The sequence below is a fragment of the Polistes dominula genome, unplaced genomic scaffold, assembly GCF_049000335.1.
Source record: "Polistes dominula isolate Pdom_NZ unplaced genomic scaffold, Pdom_raw_medaka contig_20, whole genome shotgun sequence".
Lineage (NCBI taxonomy): Eukaryota > Metazoa > Arthropoda > Insecta > Hymenoptera > Vespidae > Polistes > Polistes dominula.
Genome location: NW_028301147.1, coordinates 598,202 through 622,580, shown reverse-complemented (window position 1 = coordinate 622,580; position 24,379 = coordinate 598,202). Strand labels below are relative to the sequence as shown.

Here is a 24,379-nt window from a genome sequence, read left to right as displayed (position 1 = left end):
TTTCATATATTCATGGACGTACTCGATCTCACATACTACATCATATAAAAATATTTAAAAAGATATTTCAATCTCTTTGAATATCAATATATATATGTATATATATACGTGTATGTTTCTTTTTTTTTTTTTTGCATTAGCATACACGTACCATAAAAGATAAGCGCAATATGTGTTTAAGCATATATAACTGGAATGTAAATATTTATATATACAGGGTGGTAAAAAAAAGGGGTTCGATATTTAAAGAGTTTATAGTACTTATCGAGATAAGTAAAAAAAAATGTTCTAATCAACGCAGATCTTAAAATCATTTCTTCAAATATCGAATTCTTTTTCTTTTCACCACTCCGTATATATATATATATATATATATATATGAAATACGTTTCGTATTATTTATAAAAAGAAAATAATACAAAAACAAAAAAAAAATGGAAGACAAATCTCTATGTGTTTAAAAACGCTTACAAACGTACGTAGGACGACATTAAACATTTATTCTTATTTCTGCTTCAATTAATTTCTAGCAGAGATTAAGTACTTCAAATACCCTGGGTACACCACAACACTTTTCTTTGAATTTTCAAATTCCTTCGAAAGTGTATTATCACAAAATTCTTTGTGTAATATATTTCTTCCAAAAAAAAAAAAAAAAAAAGAAAAAAAAGCAAAGAACAAAAGTGAACCTTGATAAAATACAATTGTCTAATGATTTAAAAAATGAATAACAAATGAAGAGTGAATCGTTATTTTTGAAAATTCGATCCTTACAAGGCACATGAATTGTTTATCTTTCTGAATGATCCAATTTTCAAAAAAGCAGTCTCATAAAGTCTCAAATAATTGATATTACCTCAAATAATAATTCATTGGGGACAAACTTGAGCATGAGCCAACATTAGTATATCTTTCTTTTCCTTTGGAAATCTAAGCTCGCGTCCTGCCAAACGTGCTGTTTCAAGTTCTCTTTCTGCTAAAGCTAATTCCATAGCAACAACTCCACCACCGCTTTCGTGTTCTCTGGCAACCCAATCAAGTGCCATTTGACTGCGCATATCATCATCTAATGCACGATGACTATAATGAGCTACTACTTCTTGTCTACTGCACTGTCTTTCTCGCATAGCTTTCAATGAACCATTCCAGTGAAGTAATTGGAAAACTGTCATAAGTTCTTGAAACTCTAACATTGTCCTACCACGATTACATTCCAACATGAAACGAAATGCGCCAATGCCAGTGTTCGGATCTTCCTTGTCATCACCATTTCCCTAAAAATATATTTTAATCTTAAATATATAAATGTATATTCACAATACATTTAAATAATAACATGAGTACAAAATTACTTGAGTTTGATTGCCAACGCTGTTAGGTGTAGTGGAAGGTTTAGCAAAACTTGCTCTTGCTTCAGCAACAGCTTTTTCTATGAAATCATCAGTAATTTTTCGTGATGGATGTTCATTGAATACCGAATTCATTAATGCTATTTTAGCCGCTGATCTACGTGCTTCAGCTTTGGTAGGACAATTTTGAAAACTTCCAAAGCAAGATCCTCCAGGAAGGGTTACGTAACAAACATACGGTGGACTAGCACCTGGGACAGATTCGTAAATAACTAATGCTCCATTTCTTAATTCTGTGCCTCTACTTTGTTTCATTTGCCAGAATTCTTGCAACGCCTCAACCACATTCACTAAACATATATATTATTATGTAAACATTTTATCCTAACTTCAATAAATATATATTAAAAAGAAAAGTAAAAGTAAAAGGAAAAGAACAAACCTCTTCCATAACCCTGAGTATGTTTAGCAAAACTATTGACGACTGCATCTACAGCTTCCCTCAAAACCTGCTTTGCTCTTGCATCCACCAATCCATTGGTTACTCCCATTGTCTCAGGAATACGAGATTTTGTCTTAACTGGCATCATGCCTTGCATTACTCCACAATACTACACGTTCATTTACACTGTAAAAATGTAATTATATTTAAATAATCACAACTATATAAATAATTATTATAGTTATAACAAAAATAAGAAAAGAATCAAATAAAAGAAAGAAAAAGTGATGAAAAACACTTTTGTCACAAACATTCCAAACGTGATTAAAAATCCAATGTCATTTAACAGAATAGAATCATACAAATATTTGGATATTAAAAATAAAAATGAACATTTGTTAACAACAACAACAGGGAAAAAAATTAATTACCGATAAGTCTTCGTCTTGGGTGAATTAGCGTAAGAAAAAAATTGGCGAATTGGCGATTGTGCGAGAGAATCCTGTCGTGTCCTGGTTTCTTTCCTTGGTTTTATCTGATCAATTTCTAAACTAGTCTTTTTAAGGTGTAGACTTGACTATTGGGTAAAAGTAACTATCACTGTGTACATGTGTCTGTCTGAACGTGTGTGTGATACCGAGGCATCAAAGATCAAGAAGAAATCCAACAGGCCCACCTGCAGAGAGCCCAGAGATGAGACCAGGAATTTGCGTAAATTATTCTCCGATCGGGTGTACTCTTCTCTCTGCACTGTGGGATCAAATTGCAAGACACATATAACGCGTTTAATGGCCCCGGACCGCTGACGATTTCCAGAAAACCAGGGCCGTACGTCTCTTCCCTATGCCCTTCCAAATATCACTACTACGAATCATAACACTTTTACAATCATTTAGATTTATCTTAATATCTATTCTTACACTGTCATTCAATTATTCTATTATATAATTATCTTCAATATTATATATATAATATTTGATAAAGTATAAATATTGTACAGACAAATGTAATATATTTATTTTGTCACGTTTATTATTTGACATTTAAATTTATTAACAATAATAAGAATATTATTAAAATTTAATCAAATTATTACGATCTTGATAACAATTATCTTTAATCTATTTATTTATATATTTATTATAAATATATTACTATGGTACATAATTTTTTTTTTAAATCATTTGTGTTTAAGTATAAAAAGATATTAGTGAAGAAAATATCTATTCATATTTATATTAGAATTTAATATATAATTAGATGTAAAACAATGTAGAATAGAAATTGTAATTATTTCTAGATAATTATCGATCATATTATTGAAATGACAATAAATGTAAGAGCGCACCTTCCCCGTCCCAGTCAACGGCACGCCAGTGTTTTCCTTGTGTTTGTCGTTCGATGTTGCACATCGCATTCTTGCACTTCGTCTTTCCCCCTAGAATCCTCAACCCCTCACCCTCGCCCCCGTCACACACCGAATTTCCGTACATACTTGCATCGAACTCGGCATATGTGTACGAAATCGTCAAGTACACTCGTATGTGTGCGCGTGTGTGTGTGATTAGTCGTAAAATGATGTTCACTGATAATATATAAGATAGATGACTAAATCTGTTATTGGTTTATTATCGATCAAAGCGACACGTAGTTATTAATTTTGTAAATTCCCTATAGTTTCAATATCGATCGATAAACAGTTTGGAACTATCGATACGGTCGATAAATTATCGACTTTATTCAACGATATTTTTATCTTTTATTTTTTATAGTTTGCATCAGTTATGCATTAATAAAAAAATAATAGACAATCTTTTCTATTTTAGAGTATTACAATCATTTTATTATTTATTAAATTCAATAAATTTCATAAATAACTATAAAATTAAGACTTATTTATAATAAGACAAGATTCAGTAATTTGTACATTCATCGAAAATAAATATCGATCGTAAGCATTCTTTTTTTAACTTTATTCTAAATCGAATATTGTTAAGTAATAAGAAGAGTAGATAAAATTAGGATACATAACAATTGATAATTTAAATAGAATAAAAAAACCAAGAGAGGAGTTTCTAAAAAGTACAGTTAGACAAGGAGTAGAAGCCTATGATATAATGTATATAATTTCCATAAGACGCACTAAGGTCTTCATATGTAGTTATATTATAAGACCCGTTAGAATTTCTAAGCCTAAAAGAAATACAATAATATAAAATCGATCTTGTAGCGCAAAATTTGAAAGGGGTCATCGTGTTCTACACGTGGTAAGGATTGCGCATCTCTGGAAGAATCCGATCAACGCGGTTTGTAGTCTTCTGTTACGTTGTTGGTTGGATGCGCGCGCATACGCATAGAAAGAAAGAGAAAGAGGAAATGAAAGAGGAAGAGAGCGGTAATGTTAGAGCAGGGGTGTAGCGGGATGAAGAGAAATTCATTTAGCCGCGCGCGCGTATTTTCCCGCGTGGGTCAGGGTTGTCGAGTTGTGTGTGTGTGCATGGTGTTGCATCGTATCAACTAGCGCGCGTCACTTATCGGTGAAGGTAAATAAGAGTGTGTGTTACGGATGGATCAGCTGAGCGCCAGCTGTGTCAGACGGCTCGACCAATCAGAAAGGCCTATCCTCGAAACGTTACTAGCGACACCTATAAGCACGCCTACCCGGCGCCTGTTACTTTTGTGGCGTTCTTACAAGACAGTCTTTCGTACCTGTTTCTTGAGTTTATTTTAAATATATATTATTTTATTATTTATCTTTTTTACACGATTATCTAAAGTTCCTCATCGTAACGCATTTAACTTGAGTGAATTTAAAGTTATTCTATCGTTTGTTCGAAAATACGGCGCGATTAGATCAAGGCGGGAAGCAGCGTATACTAATGGACGCAAAAGAGTCTCAATACATGTGGCATCGTGTTGTTTCGAAAACGTTTTAACGCTATTATTTCATATACAAGTGAAAAGAAATTATCAATAAGGAGACTAATGTGCTCATTCTATTCGAGAAAAAGTTCATCGGGTGCCTTTGTAGTGGTTAATTATTGGAAAAATCGAGTCTAATTGGGAGGAGTCGTGGACCGAAGGAAGAGCTAGAGAGACCTTTGTTTGATCAAGGAAATCCTTGTTTCCTGAGAATGACATCGATGTTTGTCCATTGATAGAGGTCAAGGGAAGTCCTCTCGAAAATATTTGTCGACATTGAAAAATTTTCCCCTTTTGAGGTTATGGCATTCATATAGAGGGCGTCACAGCGCCAGATTGCAAGCAGGGGTTGGTCATCGTTTCGCGCGCTGGTCTCCCGCGCTTCGAGATCCACGTCCTCCGATTTTTCCATGAAACTTTTATTCCAAATTCATTTACACTTAAACTTTACATATCTAAGGACTAGAGAAGATTTTCTTACGATCAAATATCACAAGTGACTTTAAGTTTAATAGTTAAATATCGTATTCGTATTGGAAAGACGACGTGCATTATGGCGATCGAGTGTGCCTAAACTTCGCGCGCTAACATCATTTTCAGTATTTTATCGACAATATTGTTCGACTAAATTTCATTTAATTACCTTCAATATTTAGAACGATATCGGTCGATTCGTATAATAAATACAAATAATTAATAACACTTGGAAATATTTCGAACATAGCTGGCGTATCTCAGCAACATGCAACAGACCAAGTGAGTATTTGATCTTCTATTTTATAGAAAAATTTTTTCCTTTATCTCATTGGTTTTCATTTAGAACAAATTGATACTCATTATAGCGACCTTGGAATACTCTTAACAAACAATCGATTACTTTTTCTCCCTTAGTTGTGGCTTTAATTTTGTTTATATAACCTTCTCTTGTAACTGTTCAACACATATTGAGATTACTAAAAGAACAAATGCCATAGCAGATTAATTATAACGTTAATAGAGATATAATAAATGATAAATTGTAGTTACAATTTTCCATATTGCATATTGTATTGAGTGTTTAATCGTTGTACTTAGGTCATTTATTTTTTATAAGTTTTCTTATTCATACGATAGGAAAGCAGTAGTTTTGGAGAAATATATAATATATATATTTTTTGTCCATCTATCAACAGTTTACAAGAGAAGAAATCTTCACAAACCTATTTGCAATGTGGTAAGGAGAGGCAATCAATGAAACGCAAAAGGCGCACCGCTGAACTTTCCGAAGATTCAGAGAATATATATCCGCCTAGCAAAGTACCAGCATTATCTCACGTGCCATACGAGTCTTGTAATGGTGCACTTTCAATGGAAAATCCATGCACACCTCTTCAAGCATCTCCAACGCCTTTAAAAGAACAACAGGAGCCAGCAACTTGGTCTGAATTAAGAAACGCAACTTGTTTCTTAACACCATCCGGCTCTAACAATGGAACAAATAGGTCAGCTCCGCTTCCATTATTTTCTTGGGCAGATAGTACGCATGTATGGAACCTTATGTGTTTGGAAGATCAGAAGACTCTTGGTCAAAGAGATTCACAAATGTTTCTAAGGCATCCGACATTACAACCAAGAATGCGAGCTATTTTGTTGGATTGGCTTATCGAAGTATGCGAAGTGTACAAACTACACAGAGAAACTTATTATCTTGCTATGGATTATATAGACAGATATCTGTCTATTCATCAAAATGTACCAAAAAGTCAATTACAACTTATAGGTATTACATGCCTATTTATAGCAGCTAAGGTATGTACGCTTTATTTACCTTTTTTTTTTTTTTTTTACATTAATTTCTACTCATTTCAAATACTTTATTTATAAATATAACAATCTATAATGAAACACATAATTGATTTTCAGTTCGAAGAAATTTATCCACCTAAAGTAGCTGAGTTTGCATACGTCACTGATGGAGCTTGTACGGAAGAGGAGATTTTGGGAAAAGAGTTAATCATCTTAAAAGGACTCGGATGGAATCTATCATCCATAACTGCTTCCGCATGGCTAAATACTTACATGCAAATAGAATCCGGTGATTGGTCTAAGCCCAACGTGTTTATATATCCACAGTACAGTGGATTACAGTATACACAAATTGCTCAGCTTTTGGATTTAGCAACTTTGGATGAAGGAAGTTTAAAATTTCCTTACAGTCACATAGCTGCAGGATGCATTTACCATATACAAGGACGAGAGTGTGCATTAAATGTGTCACGTTATTCTTGGGAACAATTGGCCCCTTGCGTCAAGTGGATGACCCCATTTGCTACAACAGTATTGGAAGAAGGTCCCCAATTTTTATTAAGATCCGCTGTATCTCCTGTAGAATCTAATTCTGGATCTGGACTTAAAGCAGCAGTACCTAATATAGTGATAGACGAATCGCATCGCATTCAAACTCATGTTGTAGATCTGAACATGTTAGAGAAAGCGCAACATCGAGTGCCACATGATATTCTACCGATCGACCTAGAAGAAGTAGAAACTAAAACTGAATCCGATTTAAATAGTAGTCCAACTGAAAATTGTCTTTTAACTCCTCCATCTAGCAGTCAAAAAAATGATCCATCGACTCCAAGTCATCCACCACAGTTACGCCCGTACACATAATAATTATTTGCTAACAACTATTACTCATTTATTTGCGAATAATTTTTTTTTAAATTTTAGAGTTATTATTATTTTGAAAAAAAAAAGAAAGAAAAAAAAGTTATTGTTGAAAAAAAGAATTACGAGAAATAAATGGAGGAGAGAAAAAGAATGAAAAGAGAAGAAAACAAAATCGATAACAGCGCTCTCACACGTATCAAATCTTATGCATGTGCGTATATTAGTTGTTACATTTTATTTCATAAATAATATGCATAATGTTAATTCCTTTATGTACATTAATCGATCGATCATATCTCGAACAATCGTTTAGTATGGGGTGGTGATTGTTATAGAAAATAACTCTGTAAAAGGCATTATTATTAGTGGATATTGATTCTGAGCACAAATTTAATGTAATATATATTTTAGTATAATATATAAATGTTTACATTTTAAAAAAAAAAAAGAAAAAAAAGAAAGAAAAAAAAAGAAGAAGAAATAAGTGCCTTGTTTTAAAGCAACTTGAACTTAAATAGGAACCATATATTAAATGGTGACTAATCTCTGTGATTATATCCATACAGTAATGTTTCACACAACATATACTTTAACAAATCATATTTAATTAATATTGTTCTTATTCCTATAAATATTATTATTATTATTATTATTCAGTCAACAAAAAACAAAAAAAAGTTATTCTAGTGCCTATGAAAAATCTTTACTTGGAGTTCTTTTTATTTATATATAAAAAGAACATTGTTAATAGTATTATATATATATATATATATCGCTTATTATTAATTTACTATGTAATGCGGTAATATATTAATGTATTGTACGTGTGTGCAGTTTTTTATACATATTATATATAATATATTATATATATATTTACACATATAATATATAATATGCATAAAAAAAAAAAAGATGAAAATAGAAGTTTCGAGTGAGTGGATGCGCGTGAGATTGTACGAGAGAAATTAGCATGAGTAAATAATATGACAAGACTTACAAACACCATAACTCGTGGTGATATTTTCACACTGCCGTTCACGTAAAATAACGTGATGGTTTATACACATTTGTATGAAGCTTGAGAATAAACTTGTTAATCTATAGGATATTCGAAAAAGGAGCTTTTACCAGTAATCAATGTATTAGTAATAATAATAATAATAATAATTGCCTTATTGTAATTAATTCGAACAAATTAATTGTATACGGTTATACTATATTGCATGAATTTTAAATCTAAATTTAGTAATAGAAACTTGTAAGAATAATATTATATGTTTAGTTAACATTATAAGTACATCTTTTTTTTTTTTTTTTTTTTTTATATATATATATAAACAATAAAAATGCAATGAAATTCATATGTATGATATTTTGGCGCGCATTTTCATCAAGATTGTTAGAGATCTGTATTACCGACCGTGGAAAGATAAAATACAGCGCCATTGCATTTAAATCAAACAAATAAATCATCCGTTCTGATTGGTCGTTGGAATCATCTTCTTGTTGCAAGATATTGCTGCAGTGTTAGAAAAAGCGTAGTACGGTTACATTTGTATGATCTTACATGGAAGAAACAAATAAACGAATCTAATAAATTCAACTATGTAATAAGGTAAAGAAAATGTGTACCTTGATTTATTAAATATACAAAATAAAATTTTCTTTGAGTGGAGATTATTTTTCTAATCAATTGAAACCTGTTGCATCTTCGTAAGTACATAGCGTTTAATTAAACTCGATATTTATAAAAATTACTTAATATAAATAGACAAATGTGATTAAACTGTAACGAGAAATCATAAGTACGTTTATTTGTCATAAAAATACAAAATTAAGGTATATATATAAACTATTCTTCTTTCTATCTTTGTAAATTTGTTTCATTCAAATTTGCATAAGATTAACTTTAATATAAATAAAAATAGAAATATTTTACAGTAGAATTAACATTAATTATATATTTAATTAACATTATGTGTTTCATTAAATAAAAAAATAGGATAATATAATACATATATTTTACTTATTTTATACAGTTAAATAAGATTAAAGAAATCTATATTATCAATCGTATAAGGAAGATGCCACACGATACGGTGGCGCATAGAGTTAAATAAATCGGCAATTTTGATTGGTTACAAGTTTCGCATTCAAGTTTGTGAATGCTAAGGCAGCCGTTAAAAGTCGTCGTGTCGTTGCATTGTAGAATTGAATGTGTGTAAGGTTACAAAAGTTGGTGCTAACGAGTGAATAAACGAATCAAATTAATTAATTGGTGTCGGATACGTAATTGTCAAAGGTTCATAAGTGTAATTAAAGATCTAAATGTGTTTTTAGTTATGTGATACGTCGAAGAAAAAGTGCGTTTTGATTTGGTGGAGAGAAGAGACGCGAGCTGAGAAAAATTTATCTTTGTAACGTATATAAAAAAAAAAAAAAGAAGAAAAAGAAGAGGAATAAGAAAACCAAAAGGACAGTAACAGAAGCGTCAAATATTTGTCACAAAATATGGAAATACGACGACCAGGAGAAATGTCGAATCCAAAAAACATCATCGTTGGAGGACAAGTTCGTGAAGGGACGAGGGTCGTTCTAAGGGAAATCACAGCCATGCTTCACAATTCCCCGCCAACACAAACTTCTCCTCGTCGTAAGGTACCCCATTTTTTATTTGTTTTTTTTACTTTTCTTTTATTTCTTTTAAATACAAATTCGGACATGGTGCAAGATCATTGTTTGGTGAACGATACGGTACAAAGGGAGAAAGAGAATAGTAGAGGGGGAAAACAAATTAAAATATCTTCGAGTTTTTTCTTTTTTTCTTTTACTACTACTACTACTACTTCTTCTTCGTCGTCTTCTTCTTCTTTCTTCTTCTTTCTTCTTCTTGTCTTCCATGGGCGTTTACTGATAGTTCGACCGGAGGATGAATTCCTATAAATAAACTCTGTATCTCCAGGAGTACCTTGAAACAAAAATAAATTCTTTACTCTTCTCCCGTTACTTTTCAAAGTCAAAGTTTTTGACCAACGATGATAGATCCTTCATCTTTCATTACCTACGTACATTTTTGTTCCATCGTAATTATTTTATTAATTAATAAAATATAATAATTGTTAATACAATACCATGACAGTGTATGTCTCTATACGTTGAATTATTGTGAATGTGTGTCACGTGTGCAGTTCACGAATCATACCCATAAAAATTATTTACAAAAGAATTCCGAATGCATGATTGATTTGTATAGTATCAAGAATATTAATTATCCATATGATTGAAAAATTGAAATGTCAAAATATTTATGAAATTATATATACGGATAGGTTGAAAAGTTGTGAGCTATAATAATATTTACAAAAAAAAAAGAAATAAAAGTGTTTGTTGTTTTGTTCAAAGTTCAACATTTTTTTTTAATACATCCCATCGTATATATTTCATTTATTATATAATTAATTTAGAAATGATTTATTGTGTTAAATATATATAAGCTAGGTTTGAAAGATGATAGACAGGTTTGATTAAATAAATAAAAAATAAATGACTAATTGAAATGCTTAAGGCATGCGGAAATAAATAAAAGAGAGGCTGAAATAATTTCAAGATTATTTGTATGTTTTTGAAGTCGCGGAATGATGGGGAGAGAGACTTCAACGAATGCGACGTATCGAGATTCGAATGTTAACCCTAGGTAACGTGAAGGATTAAATTTAGTTATTTGATGAGTATTTTAATTAGTTTCTCTTTTATTCTCAATTAATTTTACATGCATATGATTATACATATATTATGTATATTTTCAAAAATATTATTATTGTGAAGATTTTATTGAAAAAAAAAAAAAAGTAAAAATAAAAGTAAATGTGTAATGCATTATTTAACGAGATATTTTCAGATGAAGCCATAACAGTTATCTACTATCTAATTACTAAACAATATGTAGGTCATATGCATATGTCGAGCAATTTATTTATTTAATATTTATAGTTATGTCAATTTGATTTAATTATAAGTATGTGATAATTGAAACCAAAAAAAAATGATTTGTTATTTATTTTGTTTATGTAACTTCGTCAATGAGACAGTTAATCTAGGTAAACGTGTTAAAGTATTTAGAATGAGGATAAAAGGTGGGGGTAGAATAGAATGTGTTTTGTGCTAATTCGGATTTACCCTTCGGTACGAGCTGAAATGTCATGCGATTAACCGTGTGCTTCTATTGTAAAAGTAAAGCTAATTTGTTTGACATGTGACGAAAGACAATCGGGGTTAAAATATTTCTAAGAAAAATGTCTATTTTTTATTCGGAATAAAATTAGTTCAGAAATTGTTTCACATTTAATTGTCTAACAATTTGATTTTCCTTCTCTTCGATTCTTATGAATAATTACAAATATTTGTCTTAATAAATATCTTGTAAGAAGAAAAAAAAGAAATGTAAAATCATGTGTTCAGAATATAAGTTGAATGAAAAATTCTTTCTCTAACGTAAATGAAAATCAAAACAATATATATATGTTTTTAAAAAGTATCTACTAGTAATTACCATAAGAAACGAAAACAAATTACCGACCGATGATAATACGCTGCACGACTAAAACAATATGTTATCGACGCATGCAAATGATGAAGATGGCGTTAGATTCGCGGGGGGATATTTTGTTCGGTGCACTCCCCTACCACCTTTCTATCTTCGGTGATCTCCGGGTGATACGGCGTGTGCGCGCTTTGAGTTGCGTGCTGTGAAGAACGTCGTCGAAGCGACGACGACGACGACGACGACGACAAGTAAAAGGAGCGGCTTCTTAGCACGAACTCGGGTAATATATTTACGTCGTTTAACGTGACAATATTTCAACGTACGCGTAATACATACATATATGTAACATACAATTAATCGTCGGGTTTAAATAACGAACAATTGAATAAACAAGAAGACGAAGAAGGGACAACGAAGAGGAGACAATAAAAAAATATTGAGGCGCGCGCGCGCGCGCCGCGCGGATCTTTCAGCGGCTACTTTTGCACGCGAGAGAACACGTTGCAAACGTGTTATATGTGCATCACGCACGCACGTATATTTACTTGCGTACAGAAAGAGAGACAGGAACAAATTTTCGATAACACGAGGAACGAAAGGTGAGCGATCGAATCGCGCCCCGCCCCGCCCCACCCCATCCCTTCTCTTTCTTCCTCCCACCACTATCGTTACCATACGACGACCACTACCTTCGTTATCTTCCTTGTCGTTTTTCTTCTATATCTGTTCTCTTTCTCTCTCCCCCTCTCCCCTTTCTTTTGCGGCCGACGTACTTTCCTTCTCTCCCTCTCATACTTGCATAGTAGTCAGCCGATACGCTATGCGAATTCTAATATTAGAAGACGAATCAGGAAGAGAACCGTATACACGGATCGAAGGTTGTGTGGTGCACAGGTGTGCAGTCTGATCGAAGATGTCCCTTTCAATTGTTTTTCTTTTTTTTTTCTTTTTGTCAGTTCTTCAGTTATACCAAACGCCTACATTCATTCATTCACTCTCTCTCTCTCTCTCTTTTTCAATTAAACTTCATTTTGAATTAATTCAAATTCTTTTTCTCTCTTTCTCTTGATATTAATCTAACTGTCAGGACACTGTTGATTAAAATTTATTGCAGTCGAGGAAGACATCTGGCATATTATCTGTCTTCATACAAATGCATACATACATACATACCTTCTAACATGCTTTATTTCTTACATAACGAAAATAAACTGAAAGTAATTTTATTTAAAAAAAGAAAAAGAAATTGTGTATGATTTATCTGCAGAATAGTGAAATAATTCTCTCGAATAGAATTAAATGTCTTTAGAGTCAATTGTATATCCAACATACACCCCTTTTAAGACAAGGCCTATCTTCATCCACTTCTTTTCCTCTCTCTTTTCCCCTTGGTGTTGCTGCATCATGTCTGGATAGCAAGTAGGAATTGAAGGTGGTGGAGAAGGAGGAACAGGATGAGGAAAGTGGAGGTTGTAGTTGTTCCTTTTGGTGCAAATGGGGAATGACTCATGCACCATCTCTTCGTTTACTACTTCGTTTACTCTTCGTTGACTGCTGCTGCTGCTGCAGTTGCAGTTGCAGTTGCTGTTGCTGTTGTTATTTAAATACTTACTTTACTTAACTTTACTTTACTCTACTGCAGTTTGTACGTCGTTGTTGGTCATCGTATTCGTGATTTGATGTCAAGAACGCTCCGAATAAGGAGCGCGAGTCTCTCGAACTTCGAGGGCTTGTAGAAGAATCGATTCCCCCACAACAGCCGAACAGACCCGAACATATCTTCGTATTTGAACGCGCGTTCGTGTCGCGCGCGCACTCCAAGCCACTAGTTTTCACATACATACATTCTACCTTATATTATATACATTCTTCTACCTAAGTACTCTTCTTGTACTTATACTTGCTACTTACTTACTTACTTACTTACTTACTTACTTACTTACTTACTTACTTACGAATATTCTCTCTCTCTCTCCCTTGCTCGCTGCTGTTGGGTCAAGTTCTGGGATCGTCGACATTCTGTTTTAGGATCATCTAAAAATTAAGGTAAATGATCATCCAATTGTTTTTTCTTTTTATATATATATATATATATATATATTTATAATTCAGAAATCATTGTTGTCTCATTGCATTTGGACGAATTATAATTTGTCACATTGGTTCGTTCATGCCTTTTTTTGTCTTTTTTTGTTTGTTTGTTTGTCTTTTTGGTGCTTGTCAATCATCTGTCTATCGGTGTCATCTTTGAATTTGATTTTCTTCTTTTATACGCCAATAATGGAAATTGGTCTATCATCTGAGTAGGATGGCATATGACTCATTTTCTTTTCTCCTGTGATGTCATCATATCTAGGGGTTTACTTATATACTTACGTACTGTGCATTAATTCGTGTTAACATTGTAATGAAATATTTCCTTTGTTTCTTCGAAATGTTCACTGCTGCCATTCGAAAGATTTTATTGATCCTTTAATTACATTGACCTAGGACTAAAATATATAGGTTAAAGTATCAAGGCTTTCTTTTCTTTTACAATTTCAATTAACTCTTTTCTATTAAATGAATAAACTGAACAAATATTCGAGTTATTTTTACATGATTGACTTATGTTTTATTATCTTTTCGCATAATAACCATTCTCCTTATCTGCAGTTTTACGTAATCCACCAAAAAAAACAAAAAAAAACAAGAGCCAATTTATTTCTTTCGTCTACAAATTGTTTTTACCTTTGTTTTCTTCGAAATAATAATTATTCTTTATTTAACAATTAATTCTTTAAGCAGATGAAAAAAAAACCTTTTATTTATATCTAATCGATATTTATAAGTCACAAATAAAGAGGTTAACGAGAAAATGCGTATTCTTCTACAGCATCGTAGTAGTTTCATAAAATCCTTTAACGTATAAAACAGCTGTAGTGTCCCACTTTTTTTCTCTCTCTCTCTCTCTCCAAAGAATACTAGCGCCACCTATCACGTCATTATATTATTCCGCAGTTGTGGAAAAAAACTCGACGATTATTTCGAATTTTCTTATCGTTTCAATATTTATAAATACTTTTTTTTTTGATTCGTCTATCATTTAAAGTTCATGATTCATTCATTGAAATATATATATTATAATAATATTCGTTCAAAAATAAAATTAAAAGACATTATCGAAACATTATATTGATGACAGCGATTGATGTCAAATTAAGATTTAAATGAGTGTGGCGCGAAATATGAATTTTTGCGCATTGAACAAATTTTACAATTTAATATGTCAAACTTTATTCTAATGTCATTTTTCTTTGTTTAATATTCATGTTTAAACTATTCATTGCAATATATCGTTAACAATATTCGTGAAAAAGAAAAAAACACAACCATCATTAGTGAAACATTTGATGTGAATTATTATTAGGCGCGAAATTCAAATGTTAGCGGCGTACTTACGAATCAAACAATGTCATGTTTCGGTGTTTTCTTGACCTTGACGTATCCTTTCGAAATAAGATCCGCATATTTAATTAAGACTGCATCGATTAAGTAGGAAAAAAAAAAAGAAAAAAAATGGCTACGACGGAAGTGGTGTCGTCGACGCGTAGCAAGTAACCAACCAAATAAATAATACCGGAAGGGCGCGAGAACGCGTTTGAAAAAAAAAAATTGGTATGCCAGTTTCGAATGCTAAGCTGACAGTTCGTAAGCACCGTTCGGTGATTCTTATTTTGTCAGGAACAACGGTGGTGCGATCAAATATAAAAGAAGAACAAATATCTATCTAGAGAAAGAAGAAAAGGGGAATGACTTCTCTTTTCTATTTCTTTTTTTTTTTTTTTTCTAAACTTCGTGGGGTTCCGTGAGTTAAAAGAAGAGGAAGGAAAGTGATAAATACGGAAAGAACTTGAAGACTTTGCTCAAAAGAGAAGCTACTTTAAAAGTGAAAAGATGGGCAATCTTTTTCACAAGGTAATCGTCGTCGTGCGCGCAAAAGAAAAAAAGAAAGAAAGGATCTTAATTGAACACATCGTATTTTAAATGGTGTTTCTTTTTAAATACCATTTACCAAGTAAAGTTGAAGACAAAGTTTCTCGCGAATAGGGGAGTTCTATTTTGTGCGTGCGTGCGTGCGTGCGTTCATACGTGCGTACGTGTATACACATGCGTGTTCTATCTCTCGGTATTTATATACATATATGGACGCGCGCAAATCGTGTGTGATTTGAATATATATATATATACACATCAATTTATAAATACCTTTTTTTTTATATCAGTTATTAATAAAAACATTATTCCGTAATTAATTATTATACATACAAAATAATAATAATAATATATGTATATAAATACTTGCCTTTAAATGTTCACACATAAAAATCACTTTTCCAAGTATCCACTGTAATAAAAAAAAAGAATAATCCTTTAGCAAGGTACGTTTCTTATTTAAGGATATAAAATACTGCCGGATAACGTTGAAAGAAAAATAATGTTGCTAACAACTTGTAAACGATCTCGAACTATAACGAGACTGACAGGATTTCTATCGTGGATAAAACTTTCTCTCCCTGTGAAATATATTTATTATTAGAACGAGCGAAACGCATATTTCGCGGCTACACACTACTGTGTATATTGGTGTGTTGCGCAATTCTTTCTAACAAAATCATCTCTCGAGACATTGCTACGTTGCCCTATCGAGTTTCAAAGTCAGCTGATTCTCTTTCTGGTTGGTACACCGTTATTGTCGGCCCAGTGAACAGAGGTAGACAACGCTGTGAACTTCATCATTCTCTATTTCTCCTTTTTTGGTCTTTCCCCCCTTCTCTTTTTCTCTTCCCACGGATTCAATTAGCACAGTGTTGTTTGTGCTTGCTGATAAACACGTTGTTGTTATGGAGTACATCAACAGACTCTTACATCGTTCTCCTGCAAATTCATCAGCATCTTCCTCAACGCCTGTATCCGAGGTATCAATAATATCATCCATTTGACAACATTATCATTGTCCATTCTGCAACTGTTTTGAAGAAAACCGTAGGAGAACGTTGTGATAAAGATTTTTAGATTGCTTACATTTCTCTTCATTCATTCATTCATTCATTCATTCATTCATTCATTCATTCTCCTCTCCTATCTTCTCTTTATTTTGGTCATTACTTTTTTCAATTTGAAAGTCTTTTATTCACATTTATTTTTCCTCATTGATTTTAGATTGGAAACGACACAACCAACAACACTTTCTCCAAGGCTGCAGCCGAACACGAGGTGAAGGTGCGTTTCGCGCGTGAATTTGCGGATGCTGACTTGGTGACGTATTCCACACCGGAAAGTTTCTCTTCAGAGAGCAGTTATTACAGCATCGGTAGTATTCAAAGTACCAAAACCAGTGGTATCAATTCTGATATCGATGACAACACCAATTCTCCACTATACAAGGTCTCAGACACTTCCTATGTGGACAGTAATATACCTGGTGTCAATGATCTGATTCGTGCCTATGCAGATATTCAACTCGATTGTAATACAGAAGAAGTCTCATCTTGTAATTCTATTTATGAATCACCCAATGACACTTTGATTCAAACTTTCAACTCAGCCATCGATGATACTGATGTTTTCATAGATGAGAAAACACCTATCAATGGTCATTTAAATGAGACATGTACGCTAGAAAATGGTTCAGCAACACCTGTTATTATTAATCCTTCTCAAACAGAAGAAGAATTACTTGTAGATCATTTAACTTGTAATAATACATCTCAAGAATCTTTACACTTGAAAACAGATATATCTTTTACTAAGGAAGACATTGCTGGCAATGTAGAAGAAAGTAAAGAGGAATTAAAAGAATATCAAGTTGAAAGTGTACAACTTACTTTAGAAACATCTACACCAAGATCAACTACTCCTGTTGATTGCAGTAACAACGTAGAGGAAGACAAAGTTGAACATTTATGTAATAATATCAATGATAAGGAAACAGATACGTGTAATAAAATCACACAAGAAGTTGATTTAAGTAATACAGACAAAAGTGAAATAGATACAACAAATAATACTTGTATTATTGATCAAATAGTTACCAATATTGTTAATGAAAATATTAAATCTGATGATAGAGATGAAAATAAAACGGATAGAAATAACATTGATGTAATAAAAAATAATATAAATGAACATGAAATTGATAAAACAATTAATATAGATGATAATAACATTGATACGACTATTAATGTAGCTGATCATGAAATTGATACAACTATTAATATAGATGAAAATGAAATTGATACGACAATTAATATAATACATGAGCATAAAATTGATACGACAATTAATATAAAAGAAGATAAAACAGATGTAACATTTGAAAGAAAGGAAGATAAACAAATCGATACAACTGACAAATTATATGAACAATTGATTAATACGAAATTAAATGTTAATGATAATAAATATGATGTAACATTTAATGTAAATGAAAATAATAATAATAATAATAATAATAAAATCGATTCAACTAATAATGTAAATGAAAGTGAAGAAACAGAATTGAATGATTTCAATCAAACTAAAACAGATAAAAATAATAAAGTAAACGAGGAAAATCTAATTGAAAAGAATATCGATGAATTAGATGGTGTTGATGATAATAATATCAAAAGTACAAGTAAGGATGAAATATTGGATGAAACGTTAACTTTAACTGATGACATTTTCTTAAATAACGATCCCTTAAACGAAGTTGAACACATTGAATTTAATTACGAAGAATTTAAACCACAAAGACAGAGTACTACATTGACTAACAAAAATGATGATAATGATAATGATGATATCTGTTGTTCTTTAGAAAAATTAGAATTAGCGGCAGGAGAAATTGCAGATGACATTTTAAAATCACCTTTAGAATTTGAAGATGATATTTCTAATCCAGTGTTAGAAAGTAAGTTTAACAAATTGTGTATAAAAATACGTATTTTAATCTTTGCTTATTCACACTTGGTTCAAACGAGCCCAGACCTTTTTTTGCAACTTGAGTCATTTTTCTCAATTGTTCAACTTTGATAATTTTTTAAACATATTTAAATTTAATTTAAAGCTATAAAATCTATATAGTCTTTTTAAGTAAGTATTAAAGAAGTTTCAAAAAAAAAATGTTGAAGTAAATCTACGCAATAGTTTTTTTGTTTATAACAATTTTTCTCACCCGGGTCCAAAAGACCCGAGTGTGGTAAGCGTGTTGTTACCCCAGAAAGGGTGGTAAGCAAAGGTTTTAATTATTATTGAAAAATATTTGGAAATAATTGAACAAAATTCATCATCATTTTCAGTATTCCATGATCCGACGACTTTTGATTTTCTTTCGGCAAGAGGAAATTCAGAAAGTTCAAATCGCCTTAGGAATGAATCCTTGTTTGTTAAATTTGATCCTTTGTTAGCAAACACCAGTATGTTACCTCAAGGAAATAGTCAAGTTTTTAGTACTCCTACCAGCGGTACGATACACAAATTAGAAGAGATTCAAGACAAAAATGTAAGTGTATTTTATAAATTATTTATTTCTTTTTTTTTTTTTAATAAATGAAACTTATTTTTTACTTTTATCTACATCTTTTAAGGATGAACCTTTACAAGTAACTAAATCTGATACGAAAGAAGTGGAAAATATAGACGGAACGGAAAAATTGGATTTATTACGTGCAACTGTGTCACAATTGGAAAAAGAATTGGAAAAACAGAAAACGGAATATGAATGTAAATTGGAAAAACAAAAGGCAACTTCTCAAGAAAAAATCACAAAATTGCAAGCTCAATTGAACGAAGAAATTGAGAATAAAAATCAATTAGCGTGAGTTATTCTTCACAATTATTAATATTTATTATTATTATTATTATTATTTATATAAACAAATAAATGTCATTTGAAAAATTAAAAATAATATATATATATATTCTTTTTTTTTTTACACAGAGTTGTCGTAGACGAATACGAAAAGTCGATAAGTCGATTATTAACTGAAAAGGAAAGAGATCATGCTAATTTGGAGCAAGAAAAAGCTCGAATACAAGAAGAGCTTCAAGCTACTAATCTTCATCTTAGCAATACCGAAGCTGCATTTAATGACGTTCATTTGAAATATGAAAGACTTAAGGGTGTCGTTTCAGCTTATAAAAATAACGAAAGTGTTTTGAAAGAGAGTATACAAGAAAACTTAGAAACGATCAAGTCATTAGAAAATCGTTACGATCAATTGAAAACTCATGCCATGTCGCAATTAAGAAAGTAAGAGAAGAGAAGACAACAACAACCAAAATAAAATATATAAGAAATTAATTTTTCAAAAAAAGTAAAAAGTTCATCGGTTTTTTTTTTTTTAAATTAATAACAAAATTTATTGTTTACAGGGCTAATTTGGAATTAGTGGATATACAAAAACAACACGAATCCGAGACGGTAAAATTACACGCGATGGTGAGAAAAGCAGAATTGAAGAGTAATTCACTAGCTGAGATAGTTGAGCAAAAAACGAAGGAAAACAAAGAACTCACACAGATATTAGATGAATTGATTGCTAGGGTTGGTGGTCGTCAAAATGCAGAATAAGAATAAGAAGCAGGAGAAGGAGAAGGCGGAGGAGGAGGAGGAGGAGAAGAAGGAGAACTAACAAGAATTTTATAATAGAAATTAATTTAATATATTCTCCTGAAATACCACATCCCCCTTGTCGCAATTAGTCTGTATTAGTCTTTCTTTATTTCTTCCCTCTCTTTATTAGTCTTTATTTTTTTACTCGCCTTAATCATATTAAATATATATATATATAAAGAACTTACGCTAGATATATCACTAAAGCATATATTAATCTATTTATCGATATATATATATATATATATGTATGTATATATATATATATAATTGAATGCCAATAAATATCAATTCTATCCCCCCAATCAAAAGTATTTCATACGGGTTAAATAAAATTGATATATATTGGCAATAAAAAATTGTATATTTCATAATTTATAAATAATAAAGCAAAGGTATCACTTTAAAATAGAAGAAAACAACAATTTATGTAACAATTTTGTGTGTGTGTGTGTGTGTGTGCAACAAATCTTACTTAATATTTTATCAACTTTTCACTTGTCTCGTTACCAAAGTCCTTATTTAATAAGAATAAGAGAACTTTCGAATTAAAGTTAAATTTAGATATATAATTGTTTTTTTTTTTTTTTTAATTCATTCGAATATTATAAATTAGTTAAATTTATAACTTTGAAACTTTTAATTCGATGTTTTTTTTTTGTTTTACGTTACAAGATAATATTTCTATCATTCGTTATTCTTAGTAATAGAAAATTATAAAGTCACACTTTGAAGAGTATTAAACAAAAGTTTATCATCTTTTAAATGAACAAAAATTTCAATTGATTCTTCTCGAAAATTGTGCTTTTTTTTTTCTTTTTTCTTTTTTTACTTTTCTTCGATGAATATGTAATTTATTCCATCACTTTAATTCATTTACAAATCTTTATATAAATATATATATATATGATATAATATTTTATTATATATATATATATATATATATATATATGTATAAAATACGTAAATATATCCCGTCCAGGATACAATTATTCTAATATATACACTGTGAGATTTTTAGGAGAACCTTTCTTTTACATTTATACAGTATAAAATATATGATTTTTAGTGAAAAAAAAAAAAAAGAAATGATGTAAATCTTATTAATATATATTTGATCATCACATTTAATCACGTGAAATAATTAAAAAAAAGTCCTTTTCCATTATGTTTAAAAGTATCGAATTAGCATTTAATAAGCTCGTACTTGTTTCTTCTTTTTCTGTTGTTTTTAAAAACAATTAATATATATATATATATATATTTTTTATTTATACTAAAAAGTACAGTCATTCATTCCACAGTCCTTGTATCTATTATAAGAAGAGCGTGGTGTTTGGCTATCTTTAACATACGATCACTTGTACTGCCTGGTTTTCTTGATATATTTTTATTTTCTAAATCGGGCATTAATTTTCTAACAGTACGCGCTAGATTAGAAGCGTACTGTTTAAATTGCGGATGGCTCATACCAATCCCTCTACCTCGTAACGCTTCTGCTACAGCCCATAATAATTTCTAAAAATAATAATAAATATAATGAAATATCAAATATAAAATAATATACGCAGAAATAAATTAATAAGATGGAAGTATTATTTTACCTTTCTATGTGTATCACTAAGTACACCTTTTCTCATAGTAACAGGTATTTCGTGTTGCTGTAAAACGTTTCCAGAAGAATGCCTTTCACGATCCCACGAATGTACAGATGAATTTTGTAATTCGTAAGGACAGTCGAACGATAAACTCTTTGCCCATTTGAAACGAGGTCCTTCCAATTCTTCTTCACTCTTTCTCTTTCTAGATTCTTCGACATAATTAATCGCTTTGATATCTTCCATTAAAACATCTTCATTCTTCTTAGCCGTAGGAAATAAGGCACGTTTAATTGTATGTGGATTATTAGCATTATTGCAATTGAACAATTTACTCGGTCCTGCCTTGTCTAAGGTTGGACTTTGGAATAGAGCTCGTCTTGATGTATCTAATTTAGTTTTAAGTGGACTTGTATTTTCTAAAGTAAGCCTTCTAACTACTTTTTTCTTTGCCGATCCTCTAGGACTTTTACCTCTTGGACTTTTACCTCTAGGACTTTTATATCTCGGGCTTTTGCCTCTAGGACTTTTAAGTTTTCTAGTTGATGGTCTTCTATAAAGAGAGAATTTTTTTTTAACAAATAGTTAAAAAAAAATAAATTATTTTTCAATTGTATATCAAACAAAGATAAAAGAAACGTACTTAGCAGTTAATATCAATTGTCTTTTATCATTGAGATTTAAGCCTTGCAAATTTGCACTTGAAAATGTTCTCCTTCTGCGAGTCAAATGACTTAACCTTTTACCCGGACTTTGACCATAATTACGTTTAGCTAGAATGCTTTTTTTTATAGGACTTCCAGGTCCTTGTTTAGAAAAGAATACATTACACGTAGATTGTGTTTCTGCTCCTATATACCTTCCACATAGTTTTCTTGTTAAATTTTCAAACTCTTCTATCGTATTACTTCTGTTATAACTGAAATATATCAAATGTGACAAAATATAACAATGTTTAAATATTATTAATATAAGAAACATTATTTATACTTACTAGATACCATGACATTTGTGAAAATACGCTTCAGACCATGGCATATTTTTAACTTCATTTTCATCAACCGAGTTGTAAAGGATTGAAGATTTATTCTACAAATAATATTATTATATTATAACACCATTATTATTTGTAATACATTATTAAGATTAAATGGTTATGTATATTAACCTCGTTAGTGATATTATTTGTTTGCGAGTCGCATTCATCAAAAGCACTAGTCAAATTTCTCTGGGTACTATTGGTTTTATAAAATGAAAATCTCTCGTTGTTTTCTAATGTTCCTTGATTAAAGGATTTGTCAATGTTTTCTTCTTGTCTAACATTATTCTCTTCCTTTATGGGAGAGGCTGTCCAAAAGTATTGACGATTTTGTTGAATATAATGCAACAAGTCATTACAATTGCTTTGACTAATAGTGTGACTTGGGGGTGGAGGAACTCCAGTTAAATATTTATTGATTCTGGCCAGCAGATAATTGTCAGACTTAGTAATAAGTGTAGCTATAGAAGGTTTTTCTGGACTAGTTTTAATCAATGTATCTTTGTTTAAAGATGTTATTTCTTGTTGCTCGTTTTGCTCATTTTCAATATCACTGTCAAACATCTCTGGACTAGATACATTTGGAAATACCTCCTCCATACCTGTATCTTCATTTTGTTCTAAGTAACAACAATCCATGGCCATTTCAAACATATTTAAAAACACACACGCACGCACGCACACAAAATTAGCAAACAAACACCACAACAAATTATAATATTGTATCAATAGTAATAAAGATGTACATATTGCACATAATACAATTTGTTTTTCTTATTCTTTTTTTTTTTTTTTTTTTTTTTTAATCTTTGAAAGCAACAAAAAAAAATAAGCCACGATTGATTTTAAAATATCATATCAGATTATTCTTACTCGAAGAATTATTATCTATTATAATAGAAATAATTATAACCTCCTGCAGATATATATGTAGAAAACATTTCCATATGTGCGCACAAAAACACATTCACATCCTTACTGAACGTTACGACAGGTTTTTTTTTAACGGATTTTCTTCGACTTTCTCGAAATATGTAGAAGTCCGGTTTTGAGTTCAATAATTTACTTAAGAACGGTTAGATCTTGATATACAACAATTTTAATTTACAACACCGTTATGACATTAATAGTGTTCAACAGTTGTTACGCCATATTAATAAATTGTCAAAAATTATGAAATATCATTAATTCAAATA

General features: G+C 31.0%; 4 protein-coding genes and 1 long non-coding RNA gene across 12 annotated transcripts; 2 read left to right on the top strand and 3 right to left on the bottom strand.

The window, feature by feature from the left end:
• Positions 1-115: 115 nt before the first annotated feature.
• lft (Limb expression 1 family member lowfat) lies at positions 116-3,278 on the bottom strand. 3 transcript variants are annotated; one of them, XM_015323060.2, is made up of 5 exons: positions 3,140-3,278; positions 2,223-2,655; positions 1,792-1,977; positions 1,353-1,699; positions 116-1,274 (listed from the first exon to the last, which is right to left on the bottom strand). In XM_015323060.2, the coding sequence occupies exons 3-5, from the start codon at positions 1,946-1,948 to the stop codon at positions 870-872; spliced, it is 909 nt and encodes a 302-aa protein (XP_015178546.1). In that variant the 5' UTR covers positions 1,949-1,977; positions 2,223-2,655; positions 3,140-3,278; the 3' UTR covers positions 116-869. The 3 variants fall into 3 exon arrangements, with proteins under 3 accessions (XP_015178546.1, XP_015178549.1, XP_015178548.1); XM_015323063.2 differs by having other exon boundaries at positions 2,223-2,652; positions 3,140-3,277; XM_015323062.2 differs by having other exon boundaries at positions 2,223-2,670; positions 3,140-3,220.
• A 468-nt stretch (positions 3,279-3,746) lies between these two features.
• CycE (cyclin E) lies at positions 3,747-9,029 on the top strand. The gene is made up of 3 exons (XM_015323076.2): positions 3,747-5,469; positions 5,886-6,501; positions 6,616-9,029. The coding sequence occupies exons 1-3, from the start codon at positions 5,456-5,458 to the stop codon at positions 7,363-7,365; spliced, it is 1,380 nt and encodes a 459-aa protein (XP_015178562.1). The 5' UTR covers positions 3,747-5,455; the 3' UTR covers positions 7,366-9,029.
• Positions 9,030-9,583: 554 nt separating this feature from the next.
• Positions 9,584-20,971, top strand: tacc (transforming acidic coiled-coil protein). Of its 2 annotated transcripts, XM_015323002.2 has the most exons (7): positions 9,584-10,023; positions 13,937-13,954; positions 17,111-18,842; positions 19,231-19,433; positions 19,519-19,748; positions 19,872-20,183; positions 20,306-20,971. In XM_015323002.2, exons 1-7 carry the CDS (start codon positions 9,877-9,879, stop codon positions 20,502-20,504), a joined length of 2,841 nt encoding a protein of 946 aa, XP_015178488.2. In that variant the 5' UTR covers positions 9,584-9,876; the 3' UTR covers positions 20,505-20,971. The 2 variants fall into 2 exon arrangements, with proteins under 2 accessions (XP_015178488.2, XP_015178489.2); XM_015323003.2 differs by lacking the exon at positions 13,937-13,954 and having other exon boundaries at positions 9,585-10,023.
• Positions 12,899-16,661, bottom strand: LOC107067463 (uncharacterized). 3 transcript variants are annotated; one of them, XR_016178226.1, is made up of 3 exons: positions 16,254-16,661; positions 13,860-15,396; positions 12,899-13,733 (listed from the first exon to the last, which is right to left on the bottom strand). It is a non-coding gene; the product is annotated as an uncharacterized LOC107067463 (long non-coding RNA). The 3 variants fall into 3 exon arrangements; XR_001475864.2 differs by lacking the exon at positions 16,254-16,661 and having other exon boundaries at positions 13,860-14,400; positions 14,639-15,858; XR_016178225.1 differs by lacking the exon at positions 16,254-16,661 and having other exon boundaries at positions 13,860-15,858.
• A 147-nt stretch (positions 20,972-21,118) lies between the features above and the next one.
• Positions 21,119-24,364, bottom strand: mi (cyclin E-interacting protein minus). 3 transcript variants are annotated; one of them, XM_089177353.1, is made up of 6 exons: positions 24,057-24,364; positions 23,313-23,803; positions 23,139-23,233; positions 22,788-23,063; positions 22,151-22,697; positions 21,119-22,064 (listed from the first exon to the last, which is right to left on the bottom strand). In XM_089177353.1, the coding sequence occupies exons 1-6, from the start codon at positions 24,148-24,150 to the stop codon at positions 21,840-21,842; spliced, it is 1,728 nt and encodes a 575-aa protein (XP_089033479.1). In that variant the 5' UTR covers positions 24,151-24,364; the 3' UTR covers positions 21,119-21,839. The 3 variants fall into 3 exon arrangements, with proteins under 3 accessions (XP_089033479.1, XP_015178564.2, XP_015178563.2); XM_015323078.2 differs by having other exon boundaries at positions 24,097-24,364; XM_015323077.2 differs by having other exon boundaries at positions 23,313-24,364.
• Between the last annotated feature and the right edge of the window lie 15 nt (positions 24,365-24,379).